Below are 26909 nucleotides of genomic sequence, written 5' to 3'. Positions count from 1 at the left end.
TTATTCATTCAACTGCAATTTTCTGGAACAACCTTCCTTCATACATATTTCCTGAAAATTACAGTCTACAGAAGTTCAAGTCCAATGTCAATCAACAAATATCTTCTTTCGTCTTCTCAACCTCCAAACCAAGCACGGTACTAAGTACTATAGGTTCTAATACCTCTCGTGTCTGGGGTTTACATAAAAAAAAAAAAAAAAAAAAAAAGATGCTACAACTTGGAAAAATCAAGCCTTTCGTTGTAAGTGCACTATTTGTTCCACTCACCAATCTCATTGCCCTTCTCTGTACTCGTTCTACAAATTCTACTTCATTCCGAAAATGAAGTCTCCAGACCTGTATACAGTAATCAGGGTGTAGCCTGACCATTGCCTCATACAAAGGGTTAATCACATCCTTGTCTCTGCTACCAAAATTCCTAAATATCATTGACAAAACTCCATGACCTGTCCTGGCAGCCCAGCTGCACTGCTCTGAGAACTTTGCATATCTGACTGCACAATTATCCCCAGGTCTTTTTCATTCTCGACCTCCCAGTGTGTGTAATACCACACAGTTGGTACATTTCTCTTGGGTTACTGATATCCATATGGAGTACTTTGCATTTGTTAATGTTAAACTTCAGTTGGCAAATCTCAGCCCATCTGCCTAACTTTTCTATATCCTGTTGCAGTAGCATAGTGTCTTTACTGCCATTAACAACCCTGCCAGCCTTTGTATCATATGGAAACCTGGACATTATGCCTGATATACCTTCATCAATTTCATTGATAACTACAGAAAACAATAATGAATCCAGCACCGAACCCTGGGGGACTCCGCTAATAACATTAGTCCATGTAGAGCAGTGTCCATTTATTACCACTCTCTGCTGTCTCCCACTCCACCATCTCTTTATCCATTGCAGTAACATGCCCTTAATGCCATACTGCCCCACTTTGTACAGCAGTCTTCCATGTGCAACAGTATCAAAAGCTTCTTGAAATCCAAGTATATGATATCAAAATCATTTTTTGCATCCAGTTCCTTTGTGACCACATCGTAGTATCCAATGAAATTTTTCCGACAACACTTCCCCATAACAAACCCATGCTGTGTCTGAGCTATTACCGCTGTCTTGTCAAGGTGATCCTGTATCACCTCTTTAATTATTGACTCCATTATTTTCCAAGGAACAGAAGTTAAACTAACAGGTCTATAATTATTTTTGTCACCCTTTGAATCCCCTTTGTGAATTGGGGATACATTTGCACATCTCCAGTCCATGTGGACCTCTCCTGACTCTAAGGGTGTTCTCATAATTATGGCTAAGGGTTTGCTTACTTCCCTTGCTGCCTCCTTCATTATAACTGCATAGATTCCATCTGCTGCAGGTGCCTTTTTTATGTTTAATTTTCAACAATTACTCCTCCACTTTGCTCTCAGTTATTACAAAATCACTTAGCTTCCTATTAGAATTTAGTATAAAGTTCTGTCCTCCCCCTTCCTTACAGAATTCCTCATGTGTGAATGTAGATGCTGTTGTTATTTTGGTTTTTAGGAGCATCAGCAACTAAGGCCATATTGCTGTGGGGATATGGCGGTGGTCATTCCATGACCTTTCCGCATCCTCTGTATTTGGTGGTCACAGGCTCGAACCCGATCTAATCAAGAAGCGTGTGCTACGCACTGCTGCTCCTGCCCACCTGGCTACGGAGGCACCGAATGTAGATGCAAAATACTCATTAAGTTTGTCAACTCTCTGAGCAGGATCATCAATAGTCGAATCATCTATGTTAGGTGGACCAATCTGATTCATCCTCTTCCTTACAGAGTTTACATAAGTAAAGAACTCTTCGCTGTTTTTCTTTGCTTCCTTTGCCACAGATTTCTCGTAATCTGCCTTCGCCTGCCTAACTTCCTTTGTGACTTGGTTAAAGACTAGCTTATATCTGCCCTAGGTGTCTGTGTCGCCTGATAATTTATATGTATCCCATGCATTTTTCTTCTCTGCCATGGCTTCATTAATTCATCCGACATCCATTTAGGTCTGAAACTCAAACAGTATTTCTTAGTTGGAATGAAAAGCCTAGTAGCCTCTAAGATTAAGTCCCTGAAGGCTTCCCATTTAGAAGCTACCATGAGTAACATCATCAGGTTGATCCTACTGTATAGAATTTAAAACTGTCTGAGACCACCTTTATGAAAACAAAAATCCTTTCATTTACCCTCGATGGTAGTTACATTTTTAAGTAAATCCCACATCAGTACACTCTGATCACTGCCACCTAGTGGCTCCTTTATTTGCAAATTCTTAATGCATGAATAATAACTCTAATATAATTAGATCAAGGGTATTATTCCCTCTGGTAGCCCCTCAAACATGTTTCTGTAGAAAACAACACTCTAAGAAATCCACAAATATGTTGCTAGTGTGTGCGAGTGACCAAACCACAAGTTCCAGTCAATATCTGCGAAGTTAAAATGCACCATTACAAGACATTCTGATTTACTGGCCCATTCTATTTCTCTGCACAACTGTTCATTGTACTCATCAGCATCGTCAGACATATAACATACACGTACTGTCATTTTCCCCTTTCCCAGTGTTTATTTCACACCAAACATATACCTAAAATTGCACTGTCCACCCATGTCAACTGGATGCACTTCCTTAGATTATGTATTTCTTAATTAACAGCATAAGCCTCACTCTCTTCCTACCCTGTCTGTCCTTTCTGTACACATTGTACTCCCCAAATTCTGATTCTACACTGCTTATATCTTTGTGACACCACATCTCTGATATCCCAAACAATACTGCGTTTGATGTCTTGATCAGCCCTTGAAATTCATCAATTTTATTTACTGTACTTCTAGCATTAGCATACATGCACTTGTTTTTACTCTTAGTTACCCTAACACAGTGCATGTATTTCCTTGTCCCCTGATGATTCCTAGCAGCTCTTGAAGTTTCCAGCACCTTGCTCTCTAGGCTGCTGCTCATTGCAATAGAAGCAGTGCAAGAATCACTTTCGTCTCTGCCTGCGGCTACCGTTAATATTTTAGTCTGTGAACCCCCCATCTAGCAGTTTTCTGACACACCTAATGCTGCTTCGATAGGTGAACCTTGGTCATACCTACGCACAGCTGTGAGACAAGAAACTGTCAGCCAAAGTTTTTAACTGCGAGGTTTTAGCACACCTCAGTTTTAGCCATTCTGGTTAAAACCATTAAAATCTAGTTAAAACATTCAGAGACCCTAGCTGTTCTGTTTACCAGTGTAGTGTTAAACAGCATCAGCCTAAGATAAATTATGGGTAGTCACTCTTACCACATGGTACTGAAGTTCCTTCAACTGTCTCCTGACAGGATCTCCTGTCTTGTCAAAGCAGAGGCCAAAGCGGCATGTCGAAGCTGTGCCTGTCGACTATAAGGATCTCTCTTTTCAAGTTTCCATGGGTCAGAGCACAGAGCAAACACACTGGATTCTTATGGTGTTAGCCTGGAACTTTGGTGAGCAGTAGACCAGTCAGAATGACCAGCGGTATCACTGGGAGGACCCCTCACCATGTAAAGGTGAGGGGTCCTCTTTATTAACAGCCCCTATACAAAATGTATAGGAGCTGTTAATAAATAATCTATAAATAAATTAGTAATTAATTATTTTATAGCATGTACTGTATACATTTTCTGTAGTTCCTGCATTTCTAATGAAGGAATGAATCCCATATATAACAAAATGAAAATAATGGTCACTATTTTATATATCATGTAATAATTCAACATCCTGTTTTTGTTAGTATATAATTTCCAAAGATTTTATTATTTTTATTTTTTAGTAAAGGGAACTACATTTTGATTTTCTGCTAGAAAAAAAAAAAACAAAGAAACAAATCAACTGGGAAATTTTTGATGCATCAATTACTCAGGTAACAGAGCACCAGTTTTTATCATTCTCTAGTTCACACGGTTTGTAATGTATTATGTCTGTACAATTTTGGGTTTATGGCCGAGTCTGACATGGAAATTGGCCCAGAAACAGATAAACCAAGAATAACTCATTGGTGAAAATCTCTGCTCTGCTCTTTCTGTCTGAGATAGCCCTGATTGCAGAGACCTTTATGAATTCCTCTAGTCTCTAACAGGATTTGAATACAGGCTTCTTCAAATGTGTGATGAGTGTCAAACATAGTGTGTCAGTGAGGACTCAAATTAAGAAGTGATTTCAACAGATTAATACATTCAATATGGAAAAAATAATCAATGCATGAAGCATTCTATTTATAGTTTTATAAGCCCACATAGACAAATGCTAATAAATTAAAAATCTATTCTTTATAACATACTCACCAAAGAGCCTCAAAACATTAAGTGTTGTGTTTGTAATAATTGGTGCTTGCTTCTTTCTAGACAGATAATTTTGTTTTTTTGAAATTTTAGAATGCCTGAAACAATAAAAGAGTATTTTACCAGAAAATGTAAGTCATAAGAAAAACATAACTATAACCACTAAAATCATTCAGCTCTCACTTTAAACTTGAGGGTTATTTTTTATTATTACTACATATATATTTTTTAAATTATAAAAAATTTAATGAACCTACAGAAATATATCAGAAGCAGTAAATTGAGATTAAATATGATGAAATTCCAAAAATTTCATAATATTTAAATTTTGAAAGGTTGCACTTTTCTGAGATTATATGGTGATTTAGACTCATGTGTACAGTCAGAGTAGTACAAAAGCCTGTAAACCCATATTTAATTTGCATTGTGGTAGGGCACAACTATAAATTCTGGTACTCTCCCACGAGGATGTTTCCCTGCCTTTTAACTAAATCAAATCATGATCATTGGGCACAAATTAACTCTTCAACACCTAACTCCACAATGGCAGACATGGCAGTACAATAGTTTTGCCCACACTAAGTGACTATTAGCATTAGTTGAAGCATATGATGCAAAAAAAAAAAAAAAAAAAAAACAACCCAAAAAACCATCCCATTTCACCCAACCGTTCACTCCAAATATTTATCTAGTTCAGCTTAAATTTCTTTAAGCTATCAACTTTCACAACAACAACAGATGGAAGCCTGTTCCAGCAATGAACTACCCACTGGCTAAAGGCAAATTTCCACACATCTATTCTACAAATGTCTTTCCTCAATTTGAATCTATGCCCCCTCAGATTCTTAATCCGAGCAAGCAGAAAGATCCCATCAGCAATGAGCCTGCCTAAACCATTCAAGGCCTTATACTCCTCAATCAAATCACCTTGCAGGACTTAAGTCTCTCTCTTTGTAAGAGCATACCTTTGTTCCTCTCACCAATCTTGCTGCCATTCAATGTACTCATTCTAGCAACTCTAGATCCTACCTAAAATGAGGCATCCAGAATTGTACACAGTATTCAAGGTGTGGCCTGACCATTGTCTTGTACAACGGTATAATCACCTCCTTGTCCTTGCCAGCAAAATTCTATACACAATTCATAACATTCCATGACCTGCTCTGACAGTCCATCTGCACTGCTCAGTGAACTTCATATATGATTGCACAATTACCTCCAGGTCTTTTTCACTCCCCACTTCCTTGACTGTAGTACTATACAGTTGGTATGTTTCTCTTTGGTTACTGCTACTCATATGCAGTATTTTGCATTTGTCAATGTTAAACTTCAGTTGCCACTTTTCAGCCCATTTGCCCAACTTATCTAGTTCCAGTTGCATACTCTCTTTACTGTTATTAACAACCCTGCCAACCTTTGTATCATCTGCAAACTTGGACAAGAGGCCTGATATATCTTCATCAATATCATTGATGAATACACAAAACAACAATGGGCCCAGCATCGAATGCTGGGGAACTCCACTGATTACCACTCTCTCTCGTCTTCCACTCAGTTATCCCTTTATCCCTTGTAGCAACTTACCCTTAATGCCTTACCGCTCCAATTCGTACACCAGTCTTGCATGTGCAAGAGTAACAAAAGCTTTCTTGAAATTGAAGAATATGATATCAAAATTATTTTTTGCATCCAGTTCCTTTGTGACCACATCATAGTATCCAATTAAATTGGTTGAACATAATATCCCTTTAACAAACCCATGCTGGGTCTTAACTATTATTGCAGTCTTGTCTAGATAATACTGCAATGCTTCTTTAACCAGTGATTCCATTATTTTATCCAAAACATAAGTTAAACTAACAGATCTATAGTTACTTCTGTTACCTTTTGTGAATTTATTCACTCTTTGTGAATTGGGGATACATTTGCAAACCTCCAGTCCAATGGGCACTCTCCTGAGTTCAAGGAAGCTCTTATGGCTAAGGGTTTGCTTACGTCCTTTGATGCCTCCTTTAATATAACTGGATAGATTCCATCCACCCTAGGTGCCTTCTAGTTTAACTTTAACCATTTCTCCTCCACTTTGCTCTCAGTTATTACAAATCACTTAGCTCCCTGTTAGGGTTTGATTAATTTCTGGCATTCCTCTCCTTGAATAACTCCTCATGTCTGAATGTAGATACAAAATACTCATTCAGTTTATCATCTACCTGAGCACTATCATCAATAGTCAAACCATCTATGTTAAGTGGACCAATCTGATTCATCCCCTTCCTTCTAGAGTAAAGAACTCTGCTGTTTTTCTTTGCATCCTTTACCAAGATTTCTCATAATCTGCCTTTGCTTGCCTAACTTCCTTTTTGACTTGATTACAGACAAGCTTATAACTATCACAGGTTTCTGTGTTACCTGATAATTTATATGCATCCCATGCATTTTTCTTCTCTGCCACGAATCTAATTAATTCGTCTGACATCCATTTAGGCCTAAACCTTGAACAGTATTTCTTAATCAGTATGAAAAGCCTAGTAGCTTCCACGATTACTTCCTTGAATGCTTCCCATTTAGAATTTTCTGCTGGTAACACCATCCATCAGTTTGTCCCACTTTATACAATTTAAAAACTGTAGTCACCTTTACAGAAGGAAAAACCCTTCCCTTTACTGCTGATGGTAGTAATATCTTTAAGTAAATCCCACATCAGCACACTGTGATCACTGCCACCCAGTGATTCCTTTATCTGAAAATTCTTAATGCAGGAATAATCAGTGATGATAACCAGATCAAGAGTATCTCTCTCTTTCTAACATGTTGCTGTAGAAAACAATCATTCAATAAACCAACAAAAGTCTTGCTATTATTGCTAGTCTAGCCTCTTTGCCACGAACCTCATTAATTCATCTGCCATCTGTTTAGGCCTAAACCTTTAGGCTTAAACCATTCTTAGTTGGTATGAAATGCCTAGTAGCCTCCATGATTAAGTCCCTGAAGGCTTCCCATTTAGAATTCACCATTTGTAACATCATCGGTTGATGATGTATAAAATAGAATTTAAAAACTGTCTGAAACCACTGTAGGCATCTTTACAAAAGCCCTTCACTTTATCCTTTATGCTAGTTACATCTTTAAGTAAATTCCACATCAGTACACTGTGATCAGAGTCACCCAGTGGTTGATAAGTGAGCTGATAAGCATCAGCAGTGAAGACAAATGGAACTCTTCCTTTTGTTAAAGTGTACTCAAATTTGAAACAGCGAATAAAGCTCCACGCAAGATGCAGAGATTAATTAAAAAGCTAGATTTTTCTAATTCCACCTGCCAGTGAGGCAAAATTGGTTTCATCTTTGTGAATGCATTCATAACTTTGAGTGATATTATTTGTAAAAGGAAGCAACGATAAAAGAATCAGAGATTGGAAATTCCTGTGATTGGTTGAATTTTTCTCATTTCAGTTGCCCGCACATTTTCTTTGTTTCAGTTTTCCATATGTGTATATAGCTTTATTATTTCTTTGTCCTTTGAAGAGCATTCAGCAAGGTAACGTGGCAACAGATGATTTCACCACCGTCAACAGATGGTTCCACCACCAATTTTATTATTATACCTATATAATAATAAAGAGGTTATAAAATGTATTGTTTATAGACTGCAACCAAGTCGTTGTCTTGTTTGTGGTATACAAATGAAGAATTAGCCACAAGTAGACTCTTGCTCTGAAAAAAAAAAAAAATAATAAATAAAAGAAACCTGAAAACCACAAAGCAAAACTTCTGACAATTGAAATAGTAGTAGTAGTAGTGGCATGTGATGCAAGAAAGCAAGTGTATGAGCTTATGCAGCATCAGCCAAAAAAAAAAAAAAAAAAAAAAAAAAATAATAATCACGCCATTCCCTCCAAATGCCTGTCCAGTTCCTCCTTAAATTTATTCAACCTATCAACTTCCACAACGACAGATGGAAGTTTGTTCCAGCAATTAACCACCCTCTGGCTAAAGGCAAATTTCCGCACAGTAGCTGCAGTGGACTCCTCTCTCTGTACCCACCAATTCAGGCGAACCCATTCACTGTTCGTGATCCAGTTGTTGTCTTGTTTGTAATATACAAACAAAGAATTAGTTGCAGTAGACTGTTTGTGTGAAACACTATCAAGATGTGGTTTGCGTAAAAATAAAGGGAACTTGAAAACCATTGAACGTAAGTGCTGACACTTGAAATAGTGACTTTTTACATTTCGGCAGCCAAAAATATTTCAAAACATTTTGAAAATTTCGTGTCTTTTGAACTTTAGTGATTTATTTTCACTGCATACCACCTAAAATTTCCCACATACTACTGGTGGTATGAGTACCACACTTTGGGAATCACTGCTTTAGTTGATGTGATTTTTTTTGTTGTGTTTATCTGACAGAAATTTTCAAATCGTCGTGTTTTATAATTACTATATTGAATTGGTGTTTTAGGGGTCATATTATCAGTGTAAATTGATAATATGGCTTCACCAGACTTAAACATTAGTAAGTGAGGTGAGTGTGTGATTATTAAACATTATAGCAAATTTAGAGAGGGCAGTGAGAAGCAGATTTTCTTCTCCTTCCTCACCCAAAGAACCTGAAATGTTCCTCTGTGAAGAATTGTCCAATTTGCCTCTTAAGACAGTTCAAAATTTATTTGAATCTATTCCATGTAGAATACAAGCTATTTTAAAATTGAATGGTGTTGCAGGACCATAAATGTGCATACCTATAATTCTTATCACTGGTTTTCTTTTATTTTGTTTAACCTTCATGTATATTAAGAGTTGGTAGATGACTGTCATCAACCGGTGAAATACCACCACTTTGCTTATTGGAGACTTGAAGTGGTGAAACCCATGTTTAGTCTCTAGAGCAAAGTTTCCGGCATCCTCCCCCCCCATACTTCTCCTTCAACCCATGCACGGTACTAAGTACTATAGGTTTTGATACCTTTCGTGTTTAGGGTTTTTCATAAAAAAAAAAAAAAAAAAATATTAAGAGTGGTGTCCTGTCAGAGACACAAGAGTGTGTGCGTGTGGGTGTGCACTGGCTATAGTGCGCCTGTCCATAGAGTTGTGGTAGGAAATAATTCAGAATTGAAGGCATTTCAATATCATTTTAGAAAAACTATTCAGAATCGATGGTATATTCCAATTTTTTTCAGAAAACAGAAAAGTTCCTTAATATTTGCCTGATCGCCAATAATATTCTCTAGTGATATTGGTTCTTGCAGTTTAGTCTGAGAAAGCAGGACTGATGTTCTGTCCTGATGATATTGAGGACAGTCAATAAGAATATGCTTGAGGAGGATCATCACCTGTGAGTAGATGGAGGTGGGTCAGATGATTATGTCCTATTCTTGCCTGTGCAAGTACCACTTCTTCCCTTCTAGTTGGTTTGGATGCTTGAATGCCAAAATTTTGGTTCCTGTTTCAACTGAAAAAGTTTGTTATTAGTCCGGGTGTGCCATAGCTCTTTCCACTGTTGAAGGCATGCTGCTTTTATGATGATATCATGGTCAGAAGCTGAAATATGGACAGACGTCAAATCTAATGTGGAGGGATTTTTTGCCGATATATCCGCCAGTTCATTCCCCTTTATCCCTGAATGTGCTGGAAGCCAACAAAAGTTCACTAATTGTTGACTTCCAATTTTCAAGCGCAAGTTCCTGATTTGGTTTAAAACAGGACGATTCGTATAGGAAGGATTTTGCATTGCTTTAATTCAGCTGAGAGAGTCTGTGTAAATTAAATATTTTGAAGATGGGTAAAGATTCAAATTTTCCAGAGCTAATTTTATTCCATGTAGTTCTGCAGAAAATTTGCTATACTCAGGTTGAAGGGAAGCTGAAATAATAGTGGAGGGAAACACTGCTGCTGCTCCAATGGCTGATTGAGATTAGGACCCATCGGTATATATTGGCAGGAAATCAACATAGCCCTGAATATGACTTGCATGGAGTTGTTTCAAGTTGAGAGTCGGTAGAAGATTCTTACCCCATTGAAGAAAATAAGTATCAAAGTTCAGTTGAGGAGGAGTCCAAGTGGATGAAAGTAATTCATTACCTGTTGACTGTTGTGAAGAGCCAACTCTGTGATATTTCAAAAAGCCGTAGGCCTGCTGGCTTTATTTTATTAGGTTTATTTCTGTATAGATTAGTTAGTTGAGGATTGAAGAGGTATGGGTGAATAAGACGCAAACAGCAGCTTTTTATTTTGTCTTCATATTTCAGTATTAACATTTTTCTGAGGAGGTGTAAAGGGGGTTTGTGAGCTTCAATATATAGACTGTGAGTTGGAGATGTCCTGAAGGCTCCAAGTGCAATCCGTAATGCACTGTGTTATATCGGATCTAGCCAGTGTAGTACACTCTTTCGGGCAGAATTGTAGACTCGAGCACCATAATCCAAACAGGATCTAATCAATGCTCTATATAGTTGAAGCAATGAGGTACGATCTGCTCCCCAAGACAGGGCAGATAAAGCTCTTAGTATGTTGAGCTTTTCGTACAAATTTAATATGGTCAAGGAAGTTTAACTTCTTGTCAAGGGTTAATCTCAAGAATCTGATGTTATTGGCAATCAGAATGGTAAAGTCTGACGTGAAGTTCGGGATCTGTATGTAATTTGCATTGAGTGCAAAAGTGTATAGCGACAGCTTTCTGTTGTGAAAGACGATAACCATTGAGCACTGCCACTTTCGTATTTTTAGTGATATCTGCAATTGACATTCAATAGATCTTATGTTCTGAGAATGGCAAGAAAGAGAGAGATTGTCAGCATAAAGGTAAGAGCCTCAACAGTATTTGGAAGTTCTTTTCTAATGGAGTCAATTCTAGGGACAAAAAGTTGCACTCAGTACAGACCCTTGTGGAACTCCTTCTTCCTGCAGGAATGTCGTAGAAAGGGAGTTAAAATGTCTTACTTGATAAGAACGACTCCATAAAAAGTTCTGAATGTATATATGCAGGTTGCCTCGTAGACTAAGGGTATGCAGGTCTCTAAGAATGCTGTGACGCCAGGTAGTAACAAATGCCTTCTCTATGTCAATGGAGACCATAACAAGGTGTCCATTTCTCACAAAGGCATTGCGAACTGCAGACTCAACCCTAATCATAAGATCTAAGGCAGACCTGTTTTGGCGAAAGCCATGTTGACTATTACTCATTAGATTTTGGTCTTGAATTATCCAAACGAGTCGTCTGTGGATCATTTTCTCAAGGATTTTACCAAGGCAACCAGAAAGGGAAATTGGCTGGTAACTAAAAGGACTGGAAGGATCTTTCTGGGGTTTCAAAAAGTACAAAACTGTGGCATGATGTAGGATAGATGTTTTCCAGAAATATTATATTATAAAATAACAGCAGTAGCTGCAAATGTTTGTCATCAAGATGCTGTAACATGATGTGATATATTCCATCGGGCCCTGCTGCACCATTGCACGTTTTTCTAATGGCTTGTAGAAATTCCAAATACTGAAGAGGCTGGTTATATGATAAGATTAGAGTGGTGCGAAAGTTGATGGGTTGAGATTCAGTGATGTTCTTTTGCTGGAATTCCGGCAAATAGCTCGATGCTGATGAGACTTGGGCAAAGATTTTTCCCAAGGCATTTGCTACATCTAGAGGATCAGAGAGTTTTAGCTCATTCCATGAAAGAATTGTGGTAGGGATGGTTGGAAACTTGCCAGAAAGCTGCCTAATTTTCTTCCATATTAATCTGGAATATTTGTTTCTGCTTACAGTGGATGCAAACAGAGTCCAGGAATTTTTCTTGGCTTGTCTTTGTATGAAATGGGCTTTTGCCCTTTGTTTCTTATAATTGATGAGATTAGCTGTGGTTGGGGGTTCTAAATAAATTCCACGCTTTATTTTTTTCCCTCTTTGTTTTCGTGCATTCATCATTCCACCAGTAGTTAAAATGCTGCTGCTGGGGGATTTGTCAATGGAATTGAGTTTTTAGCAGTTGATAGCAATTGGGATGTGATATATTCTCACTTCATCTATGGGTTGTAATCGTATAATTTCCTCATTCAGTGTAATTGCTGATTGAAATTTTACCCAGTTGGCTCGAGAGAATTTCCATTTCCTGTAAGGTTTTGGTAAAGGTGGTTGTGTAGTGAGCAGATTACATATAATTGGAAAATGATCACTGCCCATGGGATCATCCATAACAGACCATTCCATGATGATTGGAAACAGTATCAGGGAGCACATCAAGAGATCAATTGCAGAAGTTTGTCCAGTTGGCAATTTTATGTAAGTAGGTCCACCAGTATTAAGGATGGTAAGGTTTTGCTTATTCAGAAAGGTTTCAATTAGTCAGCCATATCTGTCTAATTTAGAAGATCCCCATAAGGGGTGGTGGCTATTGAAATTTCCCAATAGACAGACAGGGGGAGGTAACTGCATTAGAAGATCTTCAAGTTCTTTGTAAGAGGAGGCATGATTTGTGGAAGATAGATTGAAACAAGAGTTATTGCAATCTGTGTAATGAAATGTACAGCTTCAATTTATATTTGAAGAACAATTTGTTTGGCTGGGATCTGTGAGTTGATCAAGATGGCTACACCACCACGGGCAGTAATCGATGTAATGCGATCTTTTTGATATATAGAGGTGGAAATTTGAGAATTTAAATGGGTTTCCTGTAAGCAGAAACCAACTGGAGAGTAGTGATGAATAAGGTAATGAATATCGTCAATATTGCTACGAAGTCCTCTGCAGTTCCATTGTAAAATGGACATAAGGCATTACTTGAGATGATTATAAGAAGCTGTATCTTAATTCTTTTTTTCAGTATGGCAGTTTTATGGCGGTCGGTCTTCTGTTTGTCTTTTTTTGGAAATCTAGGCCATCCAATGTCCATATGTAATGCAACATGTATTTCTAGAATTGAATCATCCTAGTTGTAAGAATAATCAGAATCCATGGATGATTCTTGGATATTCTTTCTTGAATTGAAACTGACTGTGTGATGTACTAGTAATCGCTGGAGGAGGTTTGTTTGTTATTTGATTTTTAGGAGCATTAGCAACTAAGGCCATATTGCTCCGGGAATATGCGGTGGTCATTCCCTTGACCTTTCCGCATCCTCCGTATTTGGTGGTAACGGGCTCGAACCCCAGTCTAATCAAGAAGCGTGTACTATGCACTGCTGCTCCTTCCCACCTGGCTACGGAGGCGCCACTGGAGGAGGAGATGTCGCTGGTATTGTAAGAGGAGTGTTACTTGCCTGGCCTGAGTGCTTAGGGTTACTGGACTGTTGCTGAGAGAGGACAGCTTGAGCCCAGTCAGAGATTGATATGTTTGAGGGGACAGTAACATCAGTATGGGTGGACAATGTTTGTTGTTTTTGTGCAACATTTGCATAGGTACATTTGGGCACAGTAGGAGCAATTATTTTCCTTGCTTCTTGAAAGCTTACCTTGTTCTCAACCTTATATTTAACAATTTGTTTCTCACTTTTCCATCTCTCACAAGTTTTAGAATATGCAGATTGGTTACTTTTACAGTTGGGACAAGTCTTTTCTGTCACCAAACATTCAAATTGAGTATGATTGGAAGATCCACAGTTAGGACAAACTGGGTTTCCTCTACATGTTGTCTGAGAGTGACCATACTTTTGGCACTTGTAGCATATCAAGGGATTGAGAATATATGAACGAACACGGCAAAGTAGATAACCAGCTTTTACTGTTGACAGTAGGTTTGGGGAATTAAATGTAAGAATTATATTCCTGGTAGCCGTAAGGATATTGTCTTTTTTAATCATGGTCCTTTTTGATGCAATAACCTTTTGATTGTGAAGTTCTTGAGTTATTTCATTCTCTGTCACGTTCAACAGATCCCAGCTAGAAATCACACCTTTGGATGTATTTAAGGTAGCATGGGGAGATACTTTAATTGGTAATCCCAGCAAAATTTGAAAGTTGTAAGAGTTTATCTGAATGTCTACTCTTTGTTGTTTTTTTAAAAGTAAGTCTCCAGATTGCAGCCTCTTCACAGTCTTCGGAGATCCCGCAATACTCTCCAGGTGTTTCTGGATGAGGTTGGTTGGTAGTTGGGTTTTATTGGCGCATTAGCAACTAAGGCTATAATGTGCCAAAACCATTCTGGATGAGGAAAGGAGATAATTTGCTGAGAGGTTGTTCTGAAAGTGAATGTAATATTAGAAAGGAATGAAACTCTTTTGTTGTTGAATTTGTTTTCAGCCTCTTGGGATGTGAACTGTCATAATCAGCTTCAGTCTGTGGCCGAGAGCGTGTCGGCTCTAAAGGTGGATAAACATTTTGCTCCATCTTTGCTCCTTTTGGCCTTTGGCAGATGAGCTTTTCTGACAAGGTGTCCGGCCCCACCACGGGGAGGCAGCAGCAGTGCCTGGTGTGACCAAGCGAAAAGTAGTAGGGGGTTAGTAATAAAACTACGAGAAAAAATAAAGGTGTCTTTCCTTTAGTACTATGGGTTGGATTGAATTTGGATTTTACTGGTGCAAAAGCAACTAAAACTATGGTGCACTACAACCACTCAAAAGAAATACAAAAGAATAAAAAATTTTGTAACCTTACAGAATGCTTAAATCAAAAAATTTGTAAATACATAAAAAAAAAAAAGAAAACAAAAATGAAATGAAGTAAAAGGCAATACAGGGCAACTAAAAATAAATGCTTAACACTATATATATATATATATATATATATATTTCTAAAAATTTAAAAATATCTGACACATGATCATTGTCTGATGTAATCTGACTGAGTGTATAAGGCTCAGTCAGATGGGTAATAGCAATAATACATGTTTCATGTGTGGTTAAAATTAGTACATTCAATTAAAACATGTTTTATAGTTAAGATGGTGTCACAAGACTCGCCCATAGGAGACATAAGATGACTGTTTCCTATGTGGAGTCTAGCAAGAATAACTTCTTCGTTATGATTCCCATGAAGACTAAACCGCCACAGTTTAATTGCAGGCTTTATCTAATGTAATTTATTTGTTGTACGTCCATTCCATGAATCCTACCATTGGGAATTTATCTTGTCGATTTTTCACCAGTAGTCTGTAAAGGGGGACTGACAGGCAATGATTATTGATGAAAATTGCTGATTTGGCTGCGGTTTCAGCCAAATCATTTTCCCCAATCCCAATGTGGCTAGGAATCTTGCAGAAATGGATATCATATTCATGATCCAAAAGAGAATGGATCATCTGCTGAACTGGACTGAATGAGAGTTAGTATTAGTAACGGCCGAATGGTACAAGAAAGCCTATGGCTTATGCTGCACCACCAGCCAAAAAAAAAAAAATAAAAATAATAAAAAAAAAAAAAAATAAAAAAAAAAAAATAAATAAATAACTAAATAATAATAATTAATAAAGAAAAAAAAAAAAAAAAAAGGAAATTAAACCTATCATCCTATGTGCTTCCCTTACCCGAAAGTGCTATCCAGATGACCTTTGAATTTCCCCAAACTGTCGGCCTCTACCACCCATGAAGGCAACTTATTCCAGTAATTTATAACTCGCTGGCTAAAATAAAACTTCCTGCAGTCCAATCTAAACATTTTCCCCCGTAACTTGAATTTATGTCCCCTAGTTCTAGCATCATTTATAATCTTGAAAATTTTGTCCTCATTCATTTTACTGATGCCTCTCAGAGCCTTAAACACCTCAATCAAATCTCCTCTAAGGTGTCTAGTTTCCAAACTCTACAACCCACATATTCGAAGTCTTTCTTCATAAGGACGCCCTTTTGCCGATCTCACCAAGCGAGTTACCCGTCTTTGCACCCTTTCAAGAAGCTTGATGTCTTTCTTTAGGTGCAGTCTCCATACTCGAACACAGTATTCCAAGTGTGGTCTAACATAAGCCCTATATAATGGGATTACCACGTCCTTATCTCTACTTGCAAAAGTTCGATAGATCTTTGATAGGACACCATGGGACTTCCTTGCAACCTGTTTACAATGCTCAGAGAATTTCATGTCTGACCGTATCGTAACACCCAAGTCCCTTTCCTCCAGTACTGGGTTTAGTTGAACTCCACCAAGTGAATAAGTTATTTTGGGATTACTGTTTCCCAGGTGTAATACCTTACACTTTGTTGGATTAAAGCACAGCTGCCATTTTTCTGACCATTCCTGAAGTCTATCTAGGTCTCTCTGAAGAAGCTCAGCTTGACAGTGATCATTAACTACTCTACCAATTTTAACATCATCTGCAAATTTAGACATCACGCCCTCTATCCCTTCATCAATGTCGTTTATGAAAATTAAAAATAACAGTGGTCCTAGTACTGATCCTTGGGGAACCCCACTTCTTACATCAACCCAATCTGAGGAATAGCCATTTATCACAACCCTCTGCCTCCTGCCCTGAAGGCATCCTTCTATCCATCTAAGGATTTTCCCAGTGATTCCAACCTGTTCCAGCTTATAAAGCAACCGCTCATGTGGGACTGAGTCAAAAGCTTTGCTGAAATCTAAATAAACAATGTCGAAATTATTCCCTAAATCCAGCTCGTGAGTGACCCTTTCGAAATAGCGAACCAGATTTGTTAAATATGATTTTCCCTTTACAAAACCATGCTGAGTATCCTTGAGAATTTCTATTCGATCCAAATGATCCTGAATTCCACCCTTGATCATTGCCTCCATGATTTTCCCTACTACTGAAGTCAGACTGACAGGTTGATAATTTCCAACTTCACTTTTAGAGCCACACTTATGTATGGGAGACACATTTGCACTTTTCCAATCCAAGGGAATCTCCCCAGAGTCTAGTGATGCTCGCATAATTAGCCTCAATGGTTCAATGTACTCGCTTGCTGCCTCTCTTAAGATTATAGGGTATATTCCATCAACCCCAGGAGCCTTACTGGTCTGTAGGCTCGAAAGTTTTTTCATTAAATAATCTTGTGAAATTTCAATATCATTAATTACATATTTTTTAACTTCACTCCCACAATTTCCCATTGCCAAAAAAGCTTTTCATTTGTAAATATCGATGCAAAATAACTGTTGAGTTCATCTGCAATGGCAGCTGGTGTATTTATTACAATCCCCTTTCCCTTATGTAAAGGTCCGATCTGGTTTGTCCTGCTCTTCTTGGCATTTATATATGTGAAGAATTCTTTATCCCCCCTCTTTGCTCTGTTTGCTAGTGATTTCTCATAAACTGCCTTTGCCTGTCGAACCTTTTCTGTGGCTCTATTACACATCACCTTGTAGCTGTTATAGGCTTCAGTACTTTTTATTGCTCTGTAACCTTTCCATGCCACCTTTTTCTGCTCAAGTAATGCGGCAACTTCCCTATTCATCCAACTTGGAACCCTTCTTGTGGAGTATTTTTTTAATGGTATATATGCATTCAAGGCATCTGTGATTAATGTTTTAAAAGCGTACCACAGTTCAATTGTATTCATTCTCTGTGCGATATCTACCCAGTTAATAGAGGCCATGTAGTATGCATCGTAATTTCCTTTTCTGAAATTAAAACCCATTCCTTTGCCTTTTACTTCTGCTACCTCTCTCGTCATCATCCACCGTAGAACTCCGTGATCACTTCCTGCTACTGGTTCCTCTACTGTCAGCCCTGTTATGTCATCTGATTCATGTGTGATGATGAGGTCTAGGATATTCTTTTCTCTAGTATTTTCCCTGACATGTTGATTGATATAAATAACAGTCATCTAGTTGATTTAAAAATTTTGTTCCCCATGTCGAGTTTCCTTCCCATTTACTCCAACCAATTAGAGGCAAATTGAAATCACCCATAATAAGGCATTGACGCTTACTTGCCCATTCCATTTGCATGTAGAGGCTTTTGTCATAATTGTCACAATCACCTGGTCTGTAGATTACTCCTACTCGCATTACACCTTTGTTTCCAACTATCTCACACCATACAGACTCTATACTAGCATGTGAAATGTCTGAATCCGGGAAAGCTATTGTCGCACTCAGGCTGCTTCTGATAAGAAGCATTACCCCACCACCCCTTCTATCTACTCTATCCTTCCTAAATACATTATACAAGACGTACTGAAACTCATCATCCCCAATTTTCGGGTGGTAACCACGTCTCTGTAAGCCCTATTATGTCCGCGTTACTTGTTTTAACCAGCAGTTCGAATTCGCTCATTTTATTGACGACACTTCTAACGTTACTGTATAAACAATTAAGATTTACTGTTCTTGTGTATTTAACAACCCTAACACAACCCTTGAAGTATATCTCAGTTGGAGTTATATCTCACTGGTGATACAGCCTGCAAGATGCTCAATGAATCAATATATAGTGAAGCATTTGGTGCTGACAATTACTGATGTGATCCAATGCCAACTGTATAATGTGCAAATTGCAGAAACATACAGTACTTGGGAAGAATATGCTCAGATATTATAGTGTCTGGAAAGACAACAGCAGATCCTACATATAATTCCAACTTTGAGTGTTCTGTGTAAATTGAGATTACAATTTTCAGCTCGGTGTGCTGAATACAGCTACAGGCAGATGGATGAATGGGTATCACACTTTACCCAGTCCGTAATGGAAAAGTCACATGCTGGTATTTCAGCATGCCGGGAACCTTGTCTACCGTGATGTTAAGTTCTCTGAGTAGCTCTTGGATACGAATACCAAAAGGATGATCGGCAGTCTGACAGGTGTTGCACAAATTTTTCTATAATGGCTGAAAAACGTATGTCCATGTAGGATGATCTGGCAGGTATTTTAGTTTTAGAGCATACTTCAGAGACAACTGCCTGTTTCGGAGTGATAATGGTGATTCATTTGATTCTATGTACATGCTGGAACAAGAGACGTTTGAAATGCTCCAGTAGCAACACGGGCAGCCTGATGATGGATAGCATCCAGCCATCGAAGTACACTGTTTCTGACTGAGGCATAGTAAGGCGCATTGGTCCTCACCCCAAGATTTAGATGAGAGAGCATGATGAAGAATGTTCACGCTTCTTGTGCACTTTGTATGGAGTTGATGTATATGTTTGAGAAAGGTCAACTTTTTATCAAATACTAGTCCCAAGAATTTTATATCTACCACTACTGGAATAGCATTTAGTCCAAGCTTCAATTCAGGTTCAGGATGAAGATTATGCTTGTGGCAAAAATGTATGCAAATGGTCTTTTTCCGCAAGAATCTGAATCTGTTACCAAGTGCCTAAGAATTAAAGCAATCAAGGGTTTGTTGCAGTTGTCTTTAGATAATCCTCAATGTTGCATGACTGAGAAAATATGTTAAAGTCATCAGTATAGTAGGAACTATTTACAGTTGGAGGAAGTTGTTCTGTGATGGAATTTAACTTGATGACAAAAAGTGTAACACTTAAACTAATCCCAGCAGTATTCCCTTCTCTTAGCAAAAAGGATGAAAAAGGGTGAATCTTACATAAACTTGGAAAGACTGACTGGATAAAAAGTTTTTAATAAAAATGGGGAGGTCACCTCTGAGACAGAAGTTATATAGGTCTTTTAAAGTGGCAATTCTTCCTGGCTTCTTTGCAAAGCAAAATCAGTTGGCGTGTCCTAGGCATCAGGAAACTGCTCTATAATAAAGATTCTGTTATACAGGAGGAAGGGATCCATAGATTTTTGGTAAAATGTGCTTAATCCTTTCATAATGAATGCCATCCAGTTCAACAGCACTAGCCTTAGAATGGGTGAGAGCTCTTTTTAGCTCCTATATAGTGAAAGGCCCATTGTTGGGATAGAGACCCTTTGATGTAAAATTAAGTGCCTGTTTTTTGGTTTTTGTTTCAGGACCAGGAACTCTGGGGAATAGGATGATATCACTGAGATGTTATAAAATGTTTTCGCAAGAGCAATAGCTATTGCAGTTGGTTCTGAAATAGTGATCCATTATTTTTAAACTTTTTTTTTTTTTTTTTAATGAAAACTCCAAACACAAGAGGTATCAGAACCTATAGTACTTTGTATTATGCATGGGTTGGAGGTTAAGAAGATGAAAGAAGATATTTGTTCACATCATACTTGACCTTCTGTTAATTGTAATTTTCAGGAAATACACACGAAGGAAGGTTGTTTCAGAAAACGGAAGTTGAATGAATAAATGAAGAAGAAAAGTTGGTCCTGTGAGTTTGAAGTTGCCCAGTAACAGGATGTTGAGTGGCAACAGCACATGTTCAGATTGCTTTGAGAGAGAGAGAGAGAGAGAGAGAGAGAAGGAATTATAGAAGTCAATTCAGAAGAACAGTGCCCATGGAAGTATCTATAGAAAAGGCATGCAGCAGAAACAGAACATCTATGAGGGAGAGTAGAGATGAGACATTAATTAACCTAACTGACCTCTTTTGAATGGAATCTAGAAGCCTGAGAGGTTTTGGGGCACTGCCCAAGATGTGGGAAATATTACATGGTAGGGGGGATTTGCAAATTGTACAGAGTGAACAGCTGCTTGGAAGAAATGTAATGTTGAGAGTGAAGGAGAAAACTCAGTTTTTTAGATGCACAGGAAGCAATATTTCTAATGTGCTTATGCCCAAGAGAGAATAGAAGTCAGGGTAATCCACTACAGAGATATATGAGATAAATTGGAGTGTTAACGAAGATAAGATAGGAGCAGAAGAATCCTTTTTGCAAGATATAAGACAGGACTGAGTTTTAGAAGGACTGAAATCGACTAAGTTATCTTTGCCCTACTGGAGAATTATCTGGAGATCAGTATTTAAGGAATTCATAGTGTATATTCAAGAAGTTGAAGTTAAACAGCTTCAACTGGGAGCCAAGCTTTCTCAAATTGGAAAGTGGAATGTAATATGCTGCCATCAGCAGAATACTGATGGCATTTCAGGTCAATGGAAGAAGATCATTAATATACAAGAGTAAAAGAGTGGGAGAAAGAACTCAACCTTGAGGAACACCAGCATTAGTGGAGAAATTAGAAGACAGAGAGAGCCATCTACAACCACCCACAGTGAGCAGTCAGAGAGAAAACTGGATACTCAATTACAAGAAACAGTTGGCAAACAATAAGATGGAAGCTTATTTAGATCTTTGTGCCACACACAATAAAAAGGCTTCGAAATATATGGTGCAACTGCTCGAGTTTCACCAAACGTCTCCATTGAATTTGTCCACAATTTGGTAACATATGCCACAATATCACCAGTGGATCGATAAGGACAGAATTCATCTGGCAGTCATTGATCAGATGGAAGATTTCTAGATAATTTGAGAGTTGGCGGTTAATTAATTTCTACATTACTTTAGGAAGAGTAGAAGTAATTGCAATGGAAGATAACTGAATGGGAGGGATTGTCACTCTTTTTAGGAACAGCCTGGATATGAGCAAATTTTCAAGCAGGAGGGAAAAACAACTTTTGAATAAGAAAGTGAAAAAGGGTGACACTGAACAGGAGTAAGTTTGGGAGCACAGGTTTTGAGAATAAGTAGAGAAATACCATCAGGACCTGGCGTTTTCTTAGCACCAAGATTCGTCAAAATCCTTCTGACATTGTTCTGATGGAAGACCACAGGAGGCATTGAATGGAGTGTACAGGGAATGATGGGAGATGGTTAAACAAGATCATTACTACATGAGTTGGAAGAAAAATAGGATTCTAGCAGGTCAGCTTTAACCTTGGCTGAAGTGGCAATACAACCATCTGGTTTTCACAAAGCTAGGAAGAGAGAGAGAGATGGGCAAAAGTTGCAGCCAAGAGCTTTAGCAAGAGACCAGAACGTTCGGCTACCGTTTGAACAAGAGGCAAGTTTTCTACTCTTAGCTTGTTCGAAATCCAATTTGGACTGATTAATAACTGCTTTAAAATTGTTGTGAGTTTTGGTGGAGGCAGAAAAGAAAACTGAACATTTGGAAACAATTACGATATGTAACATTCTTCTTTTTAACCACCTTAGCACATTCATTGGAAACCAGGGTTAAGATAAAGGACGAGATTTTAAGGTTGAGTGTGGAATAAAGGATTCCCTTCATACAAGAATAATTTCACTGACATGATCTAAGCATATGTTACCAGTTTTGAAACAGTAATCCAATCAAGGAAACAAAGAAAAGAAATCTCATAGATCATCCCATTTTGCATTTTTGTAATGCCAAACAAAATGAAGTTGGGAATGGCCACGAGAGAAAGGCTCCATTGCAGAAGAGACTATCACCAAGGTGTGATCTGAGGTGCCAAGAGGACCACTCACCTCGACCTTGTACTTAGAAGGGTTGTTTGTGAGAAAAAGATCAAGCATATTGGCTGTATAGTTAGGATTGTCTAGTATTCTGCTAGGTAAATGAACAATCTGTGCGAAGTCATTAGTAATTGCAAAAGCCTCAGCATCTCGACCAGCCAGGTCCGTGTGACTAGAAAATGGAAGCCAGCTGGAGTTGTGAACATTAAAATCACAAAGGAAGTGTGAGATGTATATTTTCCTTTCATTTTACAAATTTTATCCTAGACCACCTTAGTGCCGGTGGACTGGTTAATTGATGATGTGAAACGGATCCAGGATTACTTTTGACTATGACAATAAATTTAGTGTGCTTTGGCTGGTGCACGTTTAAAGGCCATTAGATCGGTTGTGGTAGGATATTGTCGGAATATCTCCTAAGCTTTGTTTTGGGCTTTTTTTTTTTTTTGCTGCTGTGCATTTATGAATTTTGCAGCTGCATGAACAATACTTTCTGTGATGTACATCGCGGCATCCTTGATGGGACCCCTGAGCGACTGTAGTGATGTCAAATTCTGCCAGATTTTGAGAGGCATTCCAATCAGCCCGATCAAATCAAACTTTCGTCAAGTATCCTAAAATTAGGGTAGTTATCACTTGGAAGTGATCACTGACATACAGGTTCTCCTCCACCTCCCAGATTAGGAAGAGAGGAGAGAAGGTGAGGAGACAGAAAATGTATGGGTAAGAATGTGGAAAAGGCATTAGTTTCCCACATTTAGAAGGGAGTGGTTATTGTCAGTGAGCAGTTGCTCTATGATATCTCTTCTTCCATTAATATCAGCACTACTCCACAGGGTGTTATGTCCACTGAATTCATCAAGGTCAGTCTGGGAGCTGCCAGTCCCCCTAGTGGCAAAGAAATTGAACAGACTGTTAATAGAAACCCAACTGTAAGGTGGATTGCTAGTGCTTCTAAGTTAGTGGAAAGCAGTACTGATTGGAATGGGAGTCTGATTGCCCACAAGGATGACAAATTCTCCATGGGCAGGTCCATCCCCCAGTTCTGTCCTTACATATGATAGTAGTATTATGGAAGGAAGGGTTTTTATTTGCCTTTGAACTGTCTCTTGAAAGCAAACCTGCTCATGATTTTGCAGAAGATATGTATAAGTGTGCACTCCATTATTGAGAATTATCAGGTTGTGTTAATCAAGAAATTTTTCGATAGCTTGTCTACGCTTGTCCAAGTTATGGTTTCCTCACAGCAGATGGTGACCGTTGAAGTCTCCTAGGATGCAGTAGAGTTTGGGAAGTTGTATCACTAATTCTTCTAAGTCAGCATAGCTTATAATTTGGTTAGGTGGCAAGTATAATGACACTATGGTTAGATCGAAGTTAACACTGGCATGTGCAGCAACTGCCTCAAGATTTGTTTTTGGTGGGATTGGTTTTGTATATTTGAGGGTATCTGAGAGTTGATGATCAGCACTACCCCTCCATGTGCAAGACTGTTCAGATTGTGTGCAACATGATCCTTCTGATGTATTAGGTTTTTCCAAAGGGAAACAATTATATTTGGTGTTAGACTGGTTTCCTGTAGACAGTAGGCACTCGGGTTATATTGTGAAAGATCTTGGATGTCAGCCAAATTACTTCAATAGCTCTACAGTTCCGCTGTAAGAAAGTAAGCATTATTTTTCAGGTTTGGTAGAGCCCTCAAATTGTTTTTGAGGGACAGAAGGTTTACTTCCCTCAAGTATACTTTTCATTTAAATTTTCAATTAAATGAAAATTTAAATGACAAAATTAGAGACACTAGAGTATTCAGAGGCAGTGATACTGACAGAGATCACTACCTAACAAACTAGTAGAAAGCACTTTCAAAATAAAAAGAAATTATCTTTTATAAAAAGAAGAAAATACCAACAAAAACTAAGAAATTAAAAATACATTTGTTGGAAGATGAAAGCACTAAATTCCTGTATGAAAGTTGATTGAAAGATAAACTCAAATCAGATGAAAGTGATAATGTTGAGGAAATCTAGTCAAACATGAAAAAATCAATTCTGGGAGCTGCTGAAGAAAGTTCTGGATATAAACCTATAAAAAATAAAAACTGGCTAAGAACTTGGAATGAAGAAATGAAACAAACAATCAATGAGGAAAAAAAGACCTATAAACTGTTCCTACAAACTAAAGACCTACATCTACACATAAAATATAAAAAGCTTAGAGCAGAAGTCAGAAAACTAACGAGAAGAATCCGAGGAAATGACTGGGATAAATTTGTTAAATATTCAGAATGTGATATCACGGGCCCACAGAGAAGAGGTTTTAAAATTTTTAAGAAATTACAACTAGACACAAATGATCAAATAAAAACCAACTCCATCTCCCAAGCAGAATGGAAGCAATGCTATTCCAAACTATGGTATAACCCAGGCACTAGGGAATTGGAAGATGAATCTGTGGTAACCAAATATGAAGAAAATATAACAATAGAAGAACTAGAGTTAATATTACAAAAATCAAAAAACCGAAAAAGTCAAGACAAAAAACAGTCAAAATTGTTATTGATGATAAAATAATAGAACAAATATCTGACTTCACCTATTTGGGAAATTTAATATCAAATGAAGGGAAAGACATCCACACTAAACTATAAAAATATAATAAAATGAATGGAACGATTAAATGCCACTTCGGAAAACAAATTACAACTGAAACAAAATTACGACTGCACAACATTACCTCAAAACCAGCCCTCTTCTACAGCTGTGAGACTTGGGTCATAAATAAGAAAGATGCACACAAACTTGAAGCAGCACAAATGAGATTTTTAAGACCATTATTAGGCTTTACAAGACTAGACCAACAAAGAAATTTAGATATCTTTGAGAAATTAAAAGTAGATAACATAGTAAAAGACATAAAATGGTATCAGGAAAAATGGATCAGCCACATAGAAAGAATGAACCCAGAGCTGATCCCTAAATTAGCCTTTAACTACAAACCTACATGCAAGAGAGATGTTGGTCGACCAAGACAACAATGGCGAGATCAAGACCACCTCCAAGAGCTACAATGGAACAGGTCTTAAAAGACCTAAGCCGGACCAAGTTCATGATGAAGTTTATCTTTCCCCTTCTTTGGGAAATAAGGTTTCCCTGTATCCATCTCTTCGTTGGTGAACAGTTCTAAAACCTGTTCATCTTGGTGTGAATTATATTCTGATGTTGTTGGTTTGGTTTTTAATAGCACATCAGCAGCTAAGGCCATAATGAGGCATATCAAATTTAATGGAATATTAAACATTTTGGTAGCCTATACCTAGGCTACCACGTGAAGTAAGTAAATATCATGTAAAAAATTAAAAAGTTAAGTAAAAAATATATAAAATATAAAACTTAAATCTTTGTATATAAATGAATAGTGTAAAAAGTTAAAAACATCAGACATGTCTCTGTCACCTATAATCTGACTGAGTGTAAATGGTTCAGTCAGATTATTAAAACAGGATTTTCTATAAAAAGATGACGGATGGTTAAAATAGCATTATACATTTCACACATAGGTGGGTCATCGGCCCTCAGCAAATAGGAATGCGTTAGATGACTATGATCTATGCGGAGCAGAGCAAGAACAACTTCCTCTCTTCGAACCATACATAGACTCGAATGCCATTGCATGATTACAGGCTTAATGTGATCTAGTTTATTTGTGGCCTGTCCATGCCAAGAATCTTGCCATTGGGAATGTAATTCGGAGTGTATTGTTTGCCTATAGTCTGTATAGCGGACTGATAGGCAATGATTATCCAGGGAAATGGCTGATTTGGCAGAGGTATCAGCAATTAAATTCCCAAGATCCCAATGTGGCTTGGGATCCAGCAAAAGCAAATATCAAATTCTAATTCCATGAGAGAAAAAAGAATCTGCTGGATCTGGGACAGGAACGGATGAGAGTTATACCTTATCGATTGTAGAGCCTGTAACACACTCAATGAATCACAATAAATCATATACTTTTGGTAATCACTATTTTTAATGTGATCTAAGGCTGTTTCTATTGCACGCAACTCTGAAGTATAAATGCTAGTTTCTTGTGGGATCTTATTGAATAATGTTTTGTGAGGAAACACAATAGCAGGTTCCACATAACCTTCTGACTTCAAGAATACTGCTGGCGCCTCCGTAGCCAGATGGGCAGGAGCAGCAGTGCGTAGCACATGCTTCTTGATTAGACCAGGGTTTGAGCCCGTGTCCACCAAATACGGAGGATGTGGAAAGGTCAGGGAATGACCACCGCATATTCCCGGAGCAATATGGTCTTAGTTGCTAGTGCTCCTAAAAACCAAATAACAACAACAGAATACTGCTCTTTATGTGATGCATAGAGTTGTT

At 37.9% G+C, this 26909-nt stretch overlaps 1 protein-coding gene across 1 annotated transcript in view; it reads right to left on the bottom strand.

Moving 5' to 3' along the window:
- Positions 1-26909, bottom strand: part of Vps50 (vacuolar protein sorting 50) — a 731402-nt gene that overhangs the window by 207108 nt on the left and 497385 nt on the right. The window contains exon 17 of the mRNA XM_090374870.1: positions 4334-4428. Within this exon, the coding sequence (XP_090230996.1) occupies positions 4334-4428 (95 nt within the window). The remainder of the gene's footprint in view (positions 1-4333; positions 4429-26909) is intronic.

Source organism: Mastigoproctus giganteus, chromosome 1 (genome assembly GCF_048544385.1).
Source record: "Mastigoproctus giganteus isolate SK-2022 chromosome 1, ASM4854438v1, whole genome shotgun sequence".
Classification (NCBI taxonomy): Eukaryota; Metazoa; Arthropoda; class Arachnida; order Uropygi; family Thelyphonidae; genus Mastigoproctus; species Mastigoproctus giganteus.
Note: the sequence above shows the minus strand (reverse complement) of the source record. Positions and strands in the feature narration are given on the sequence as shown.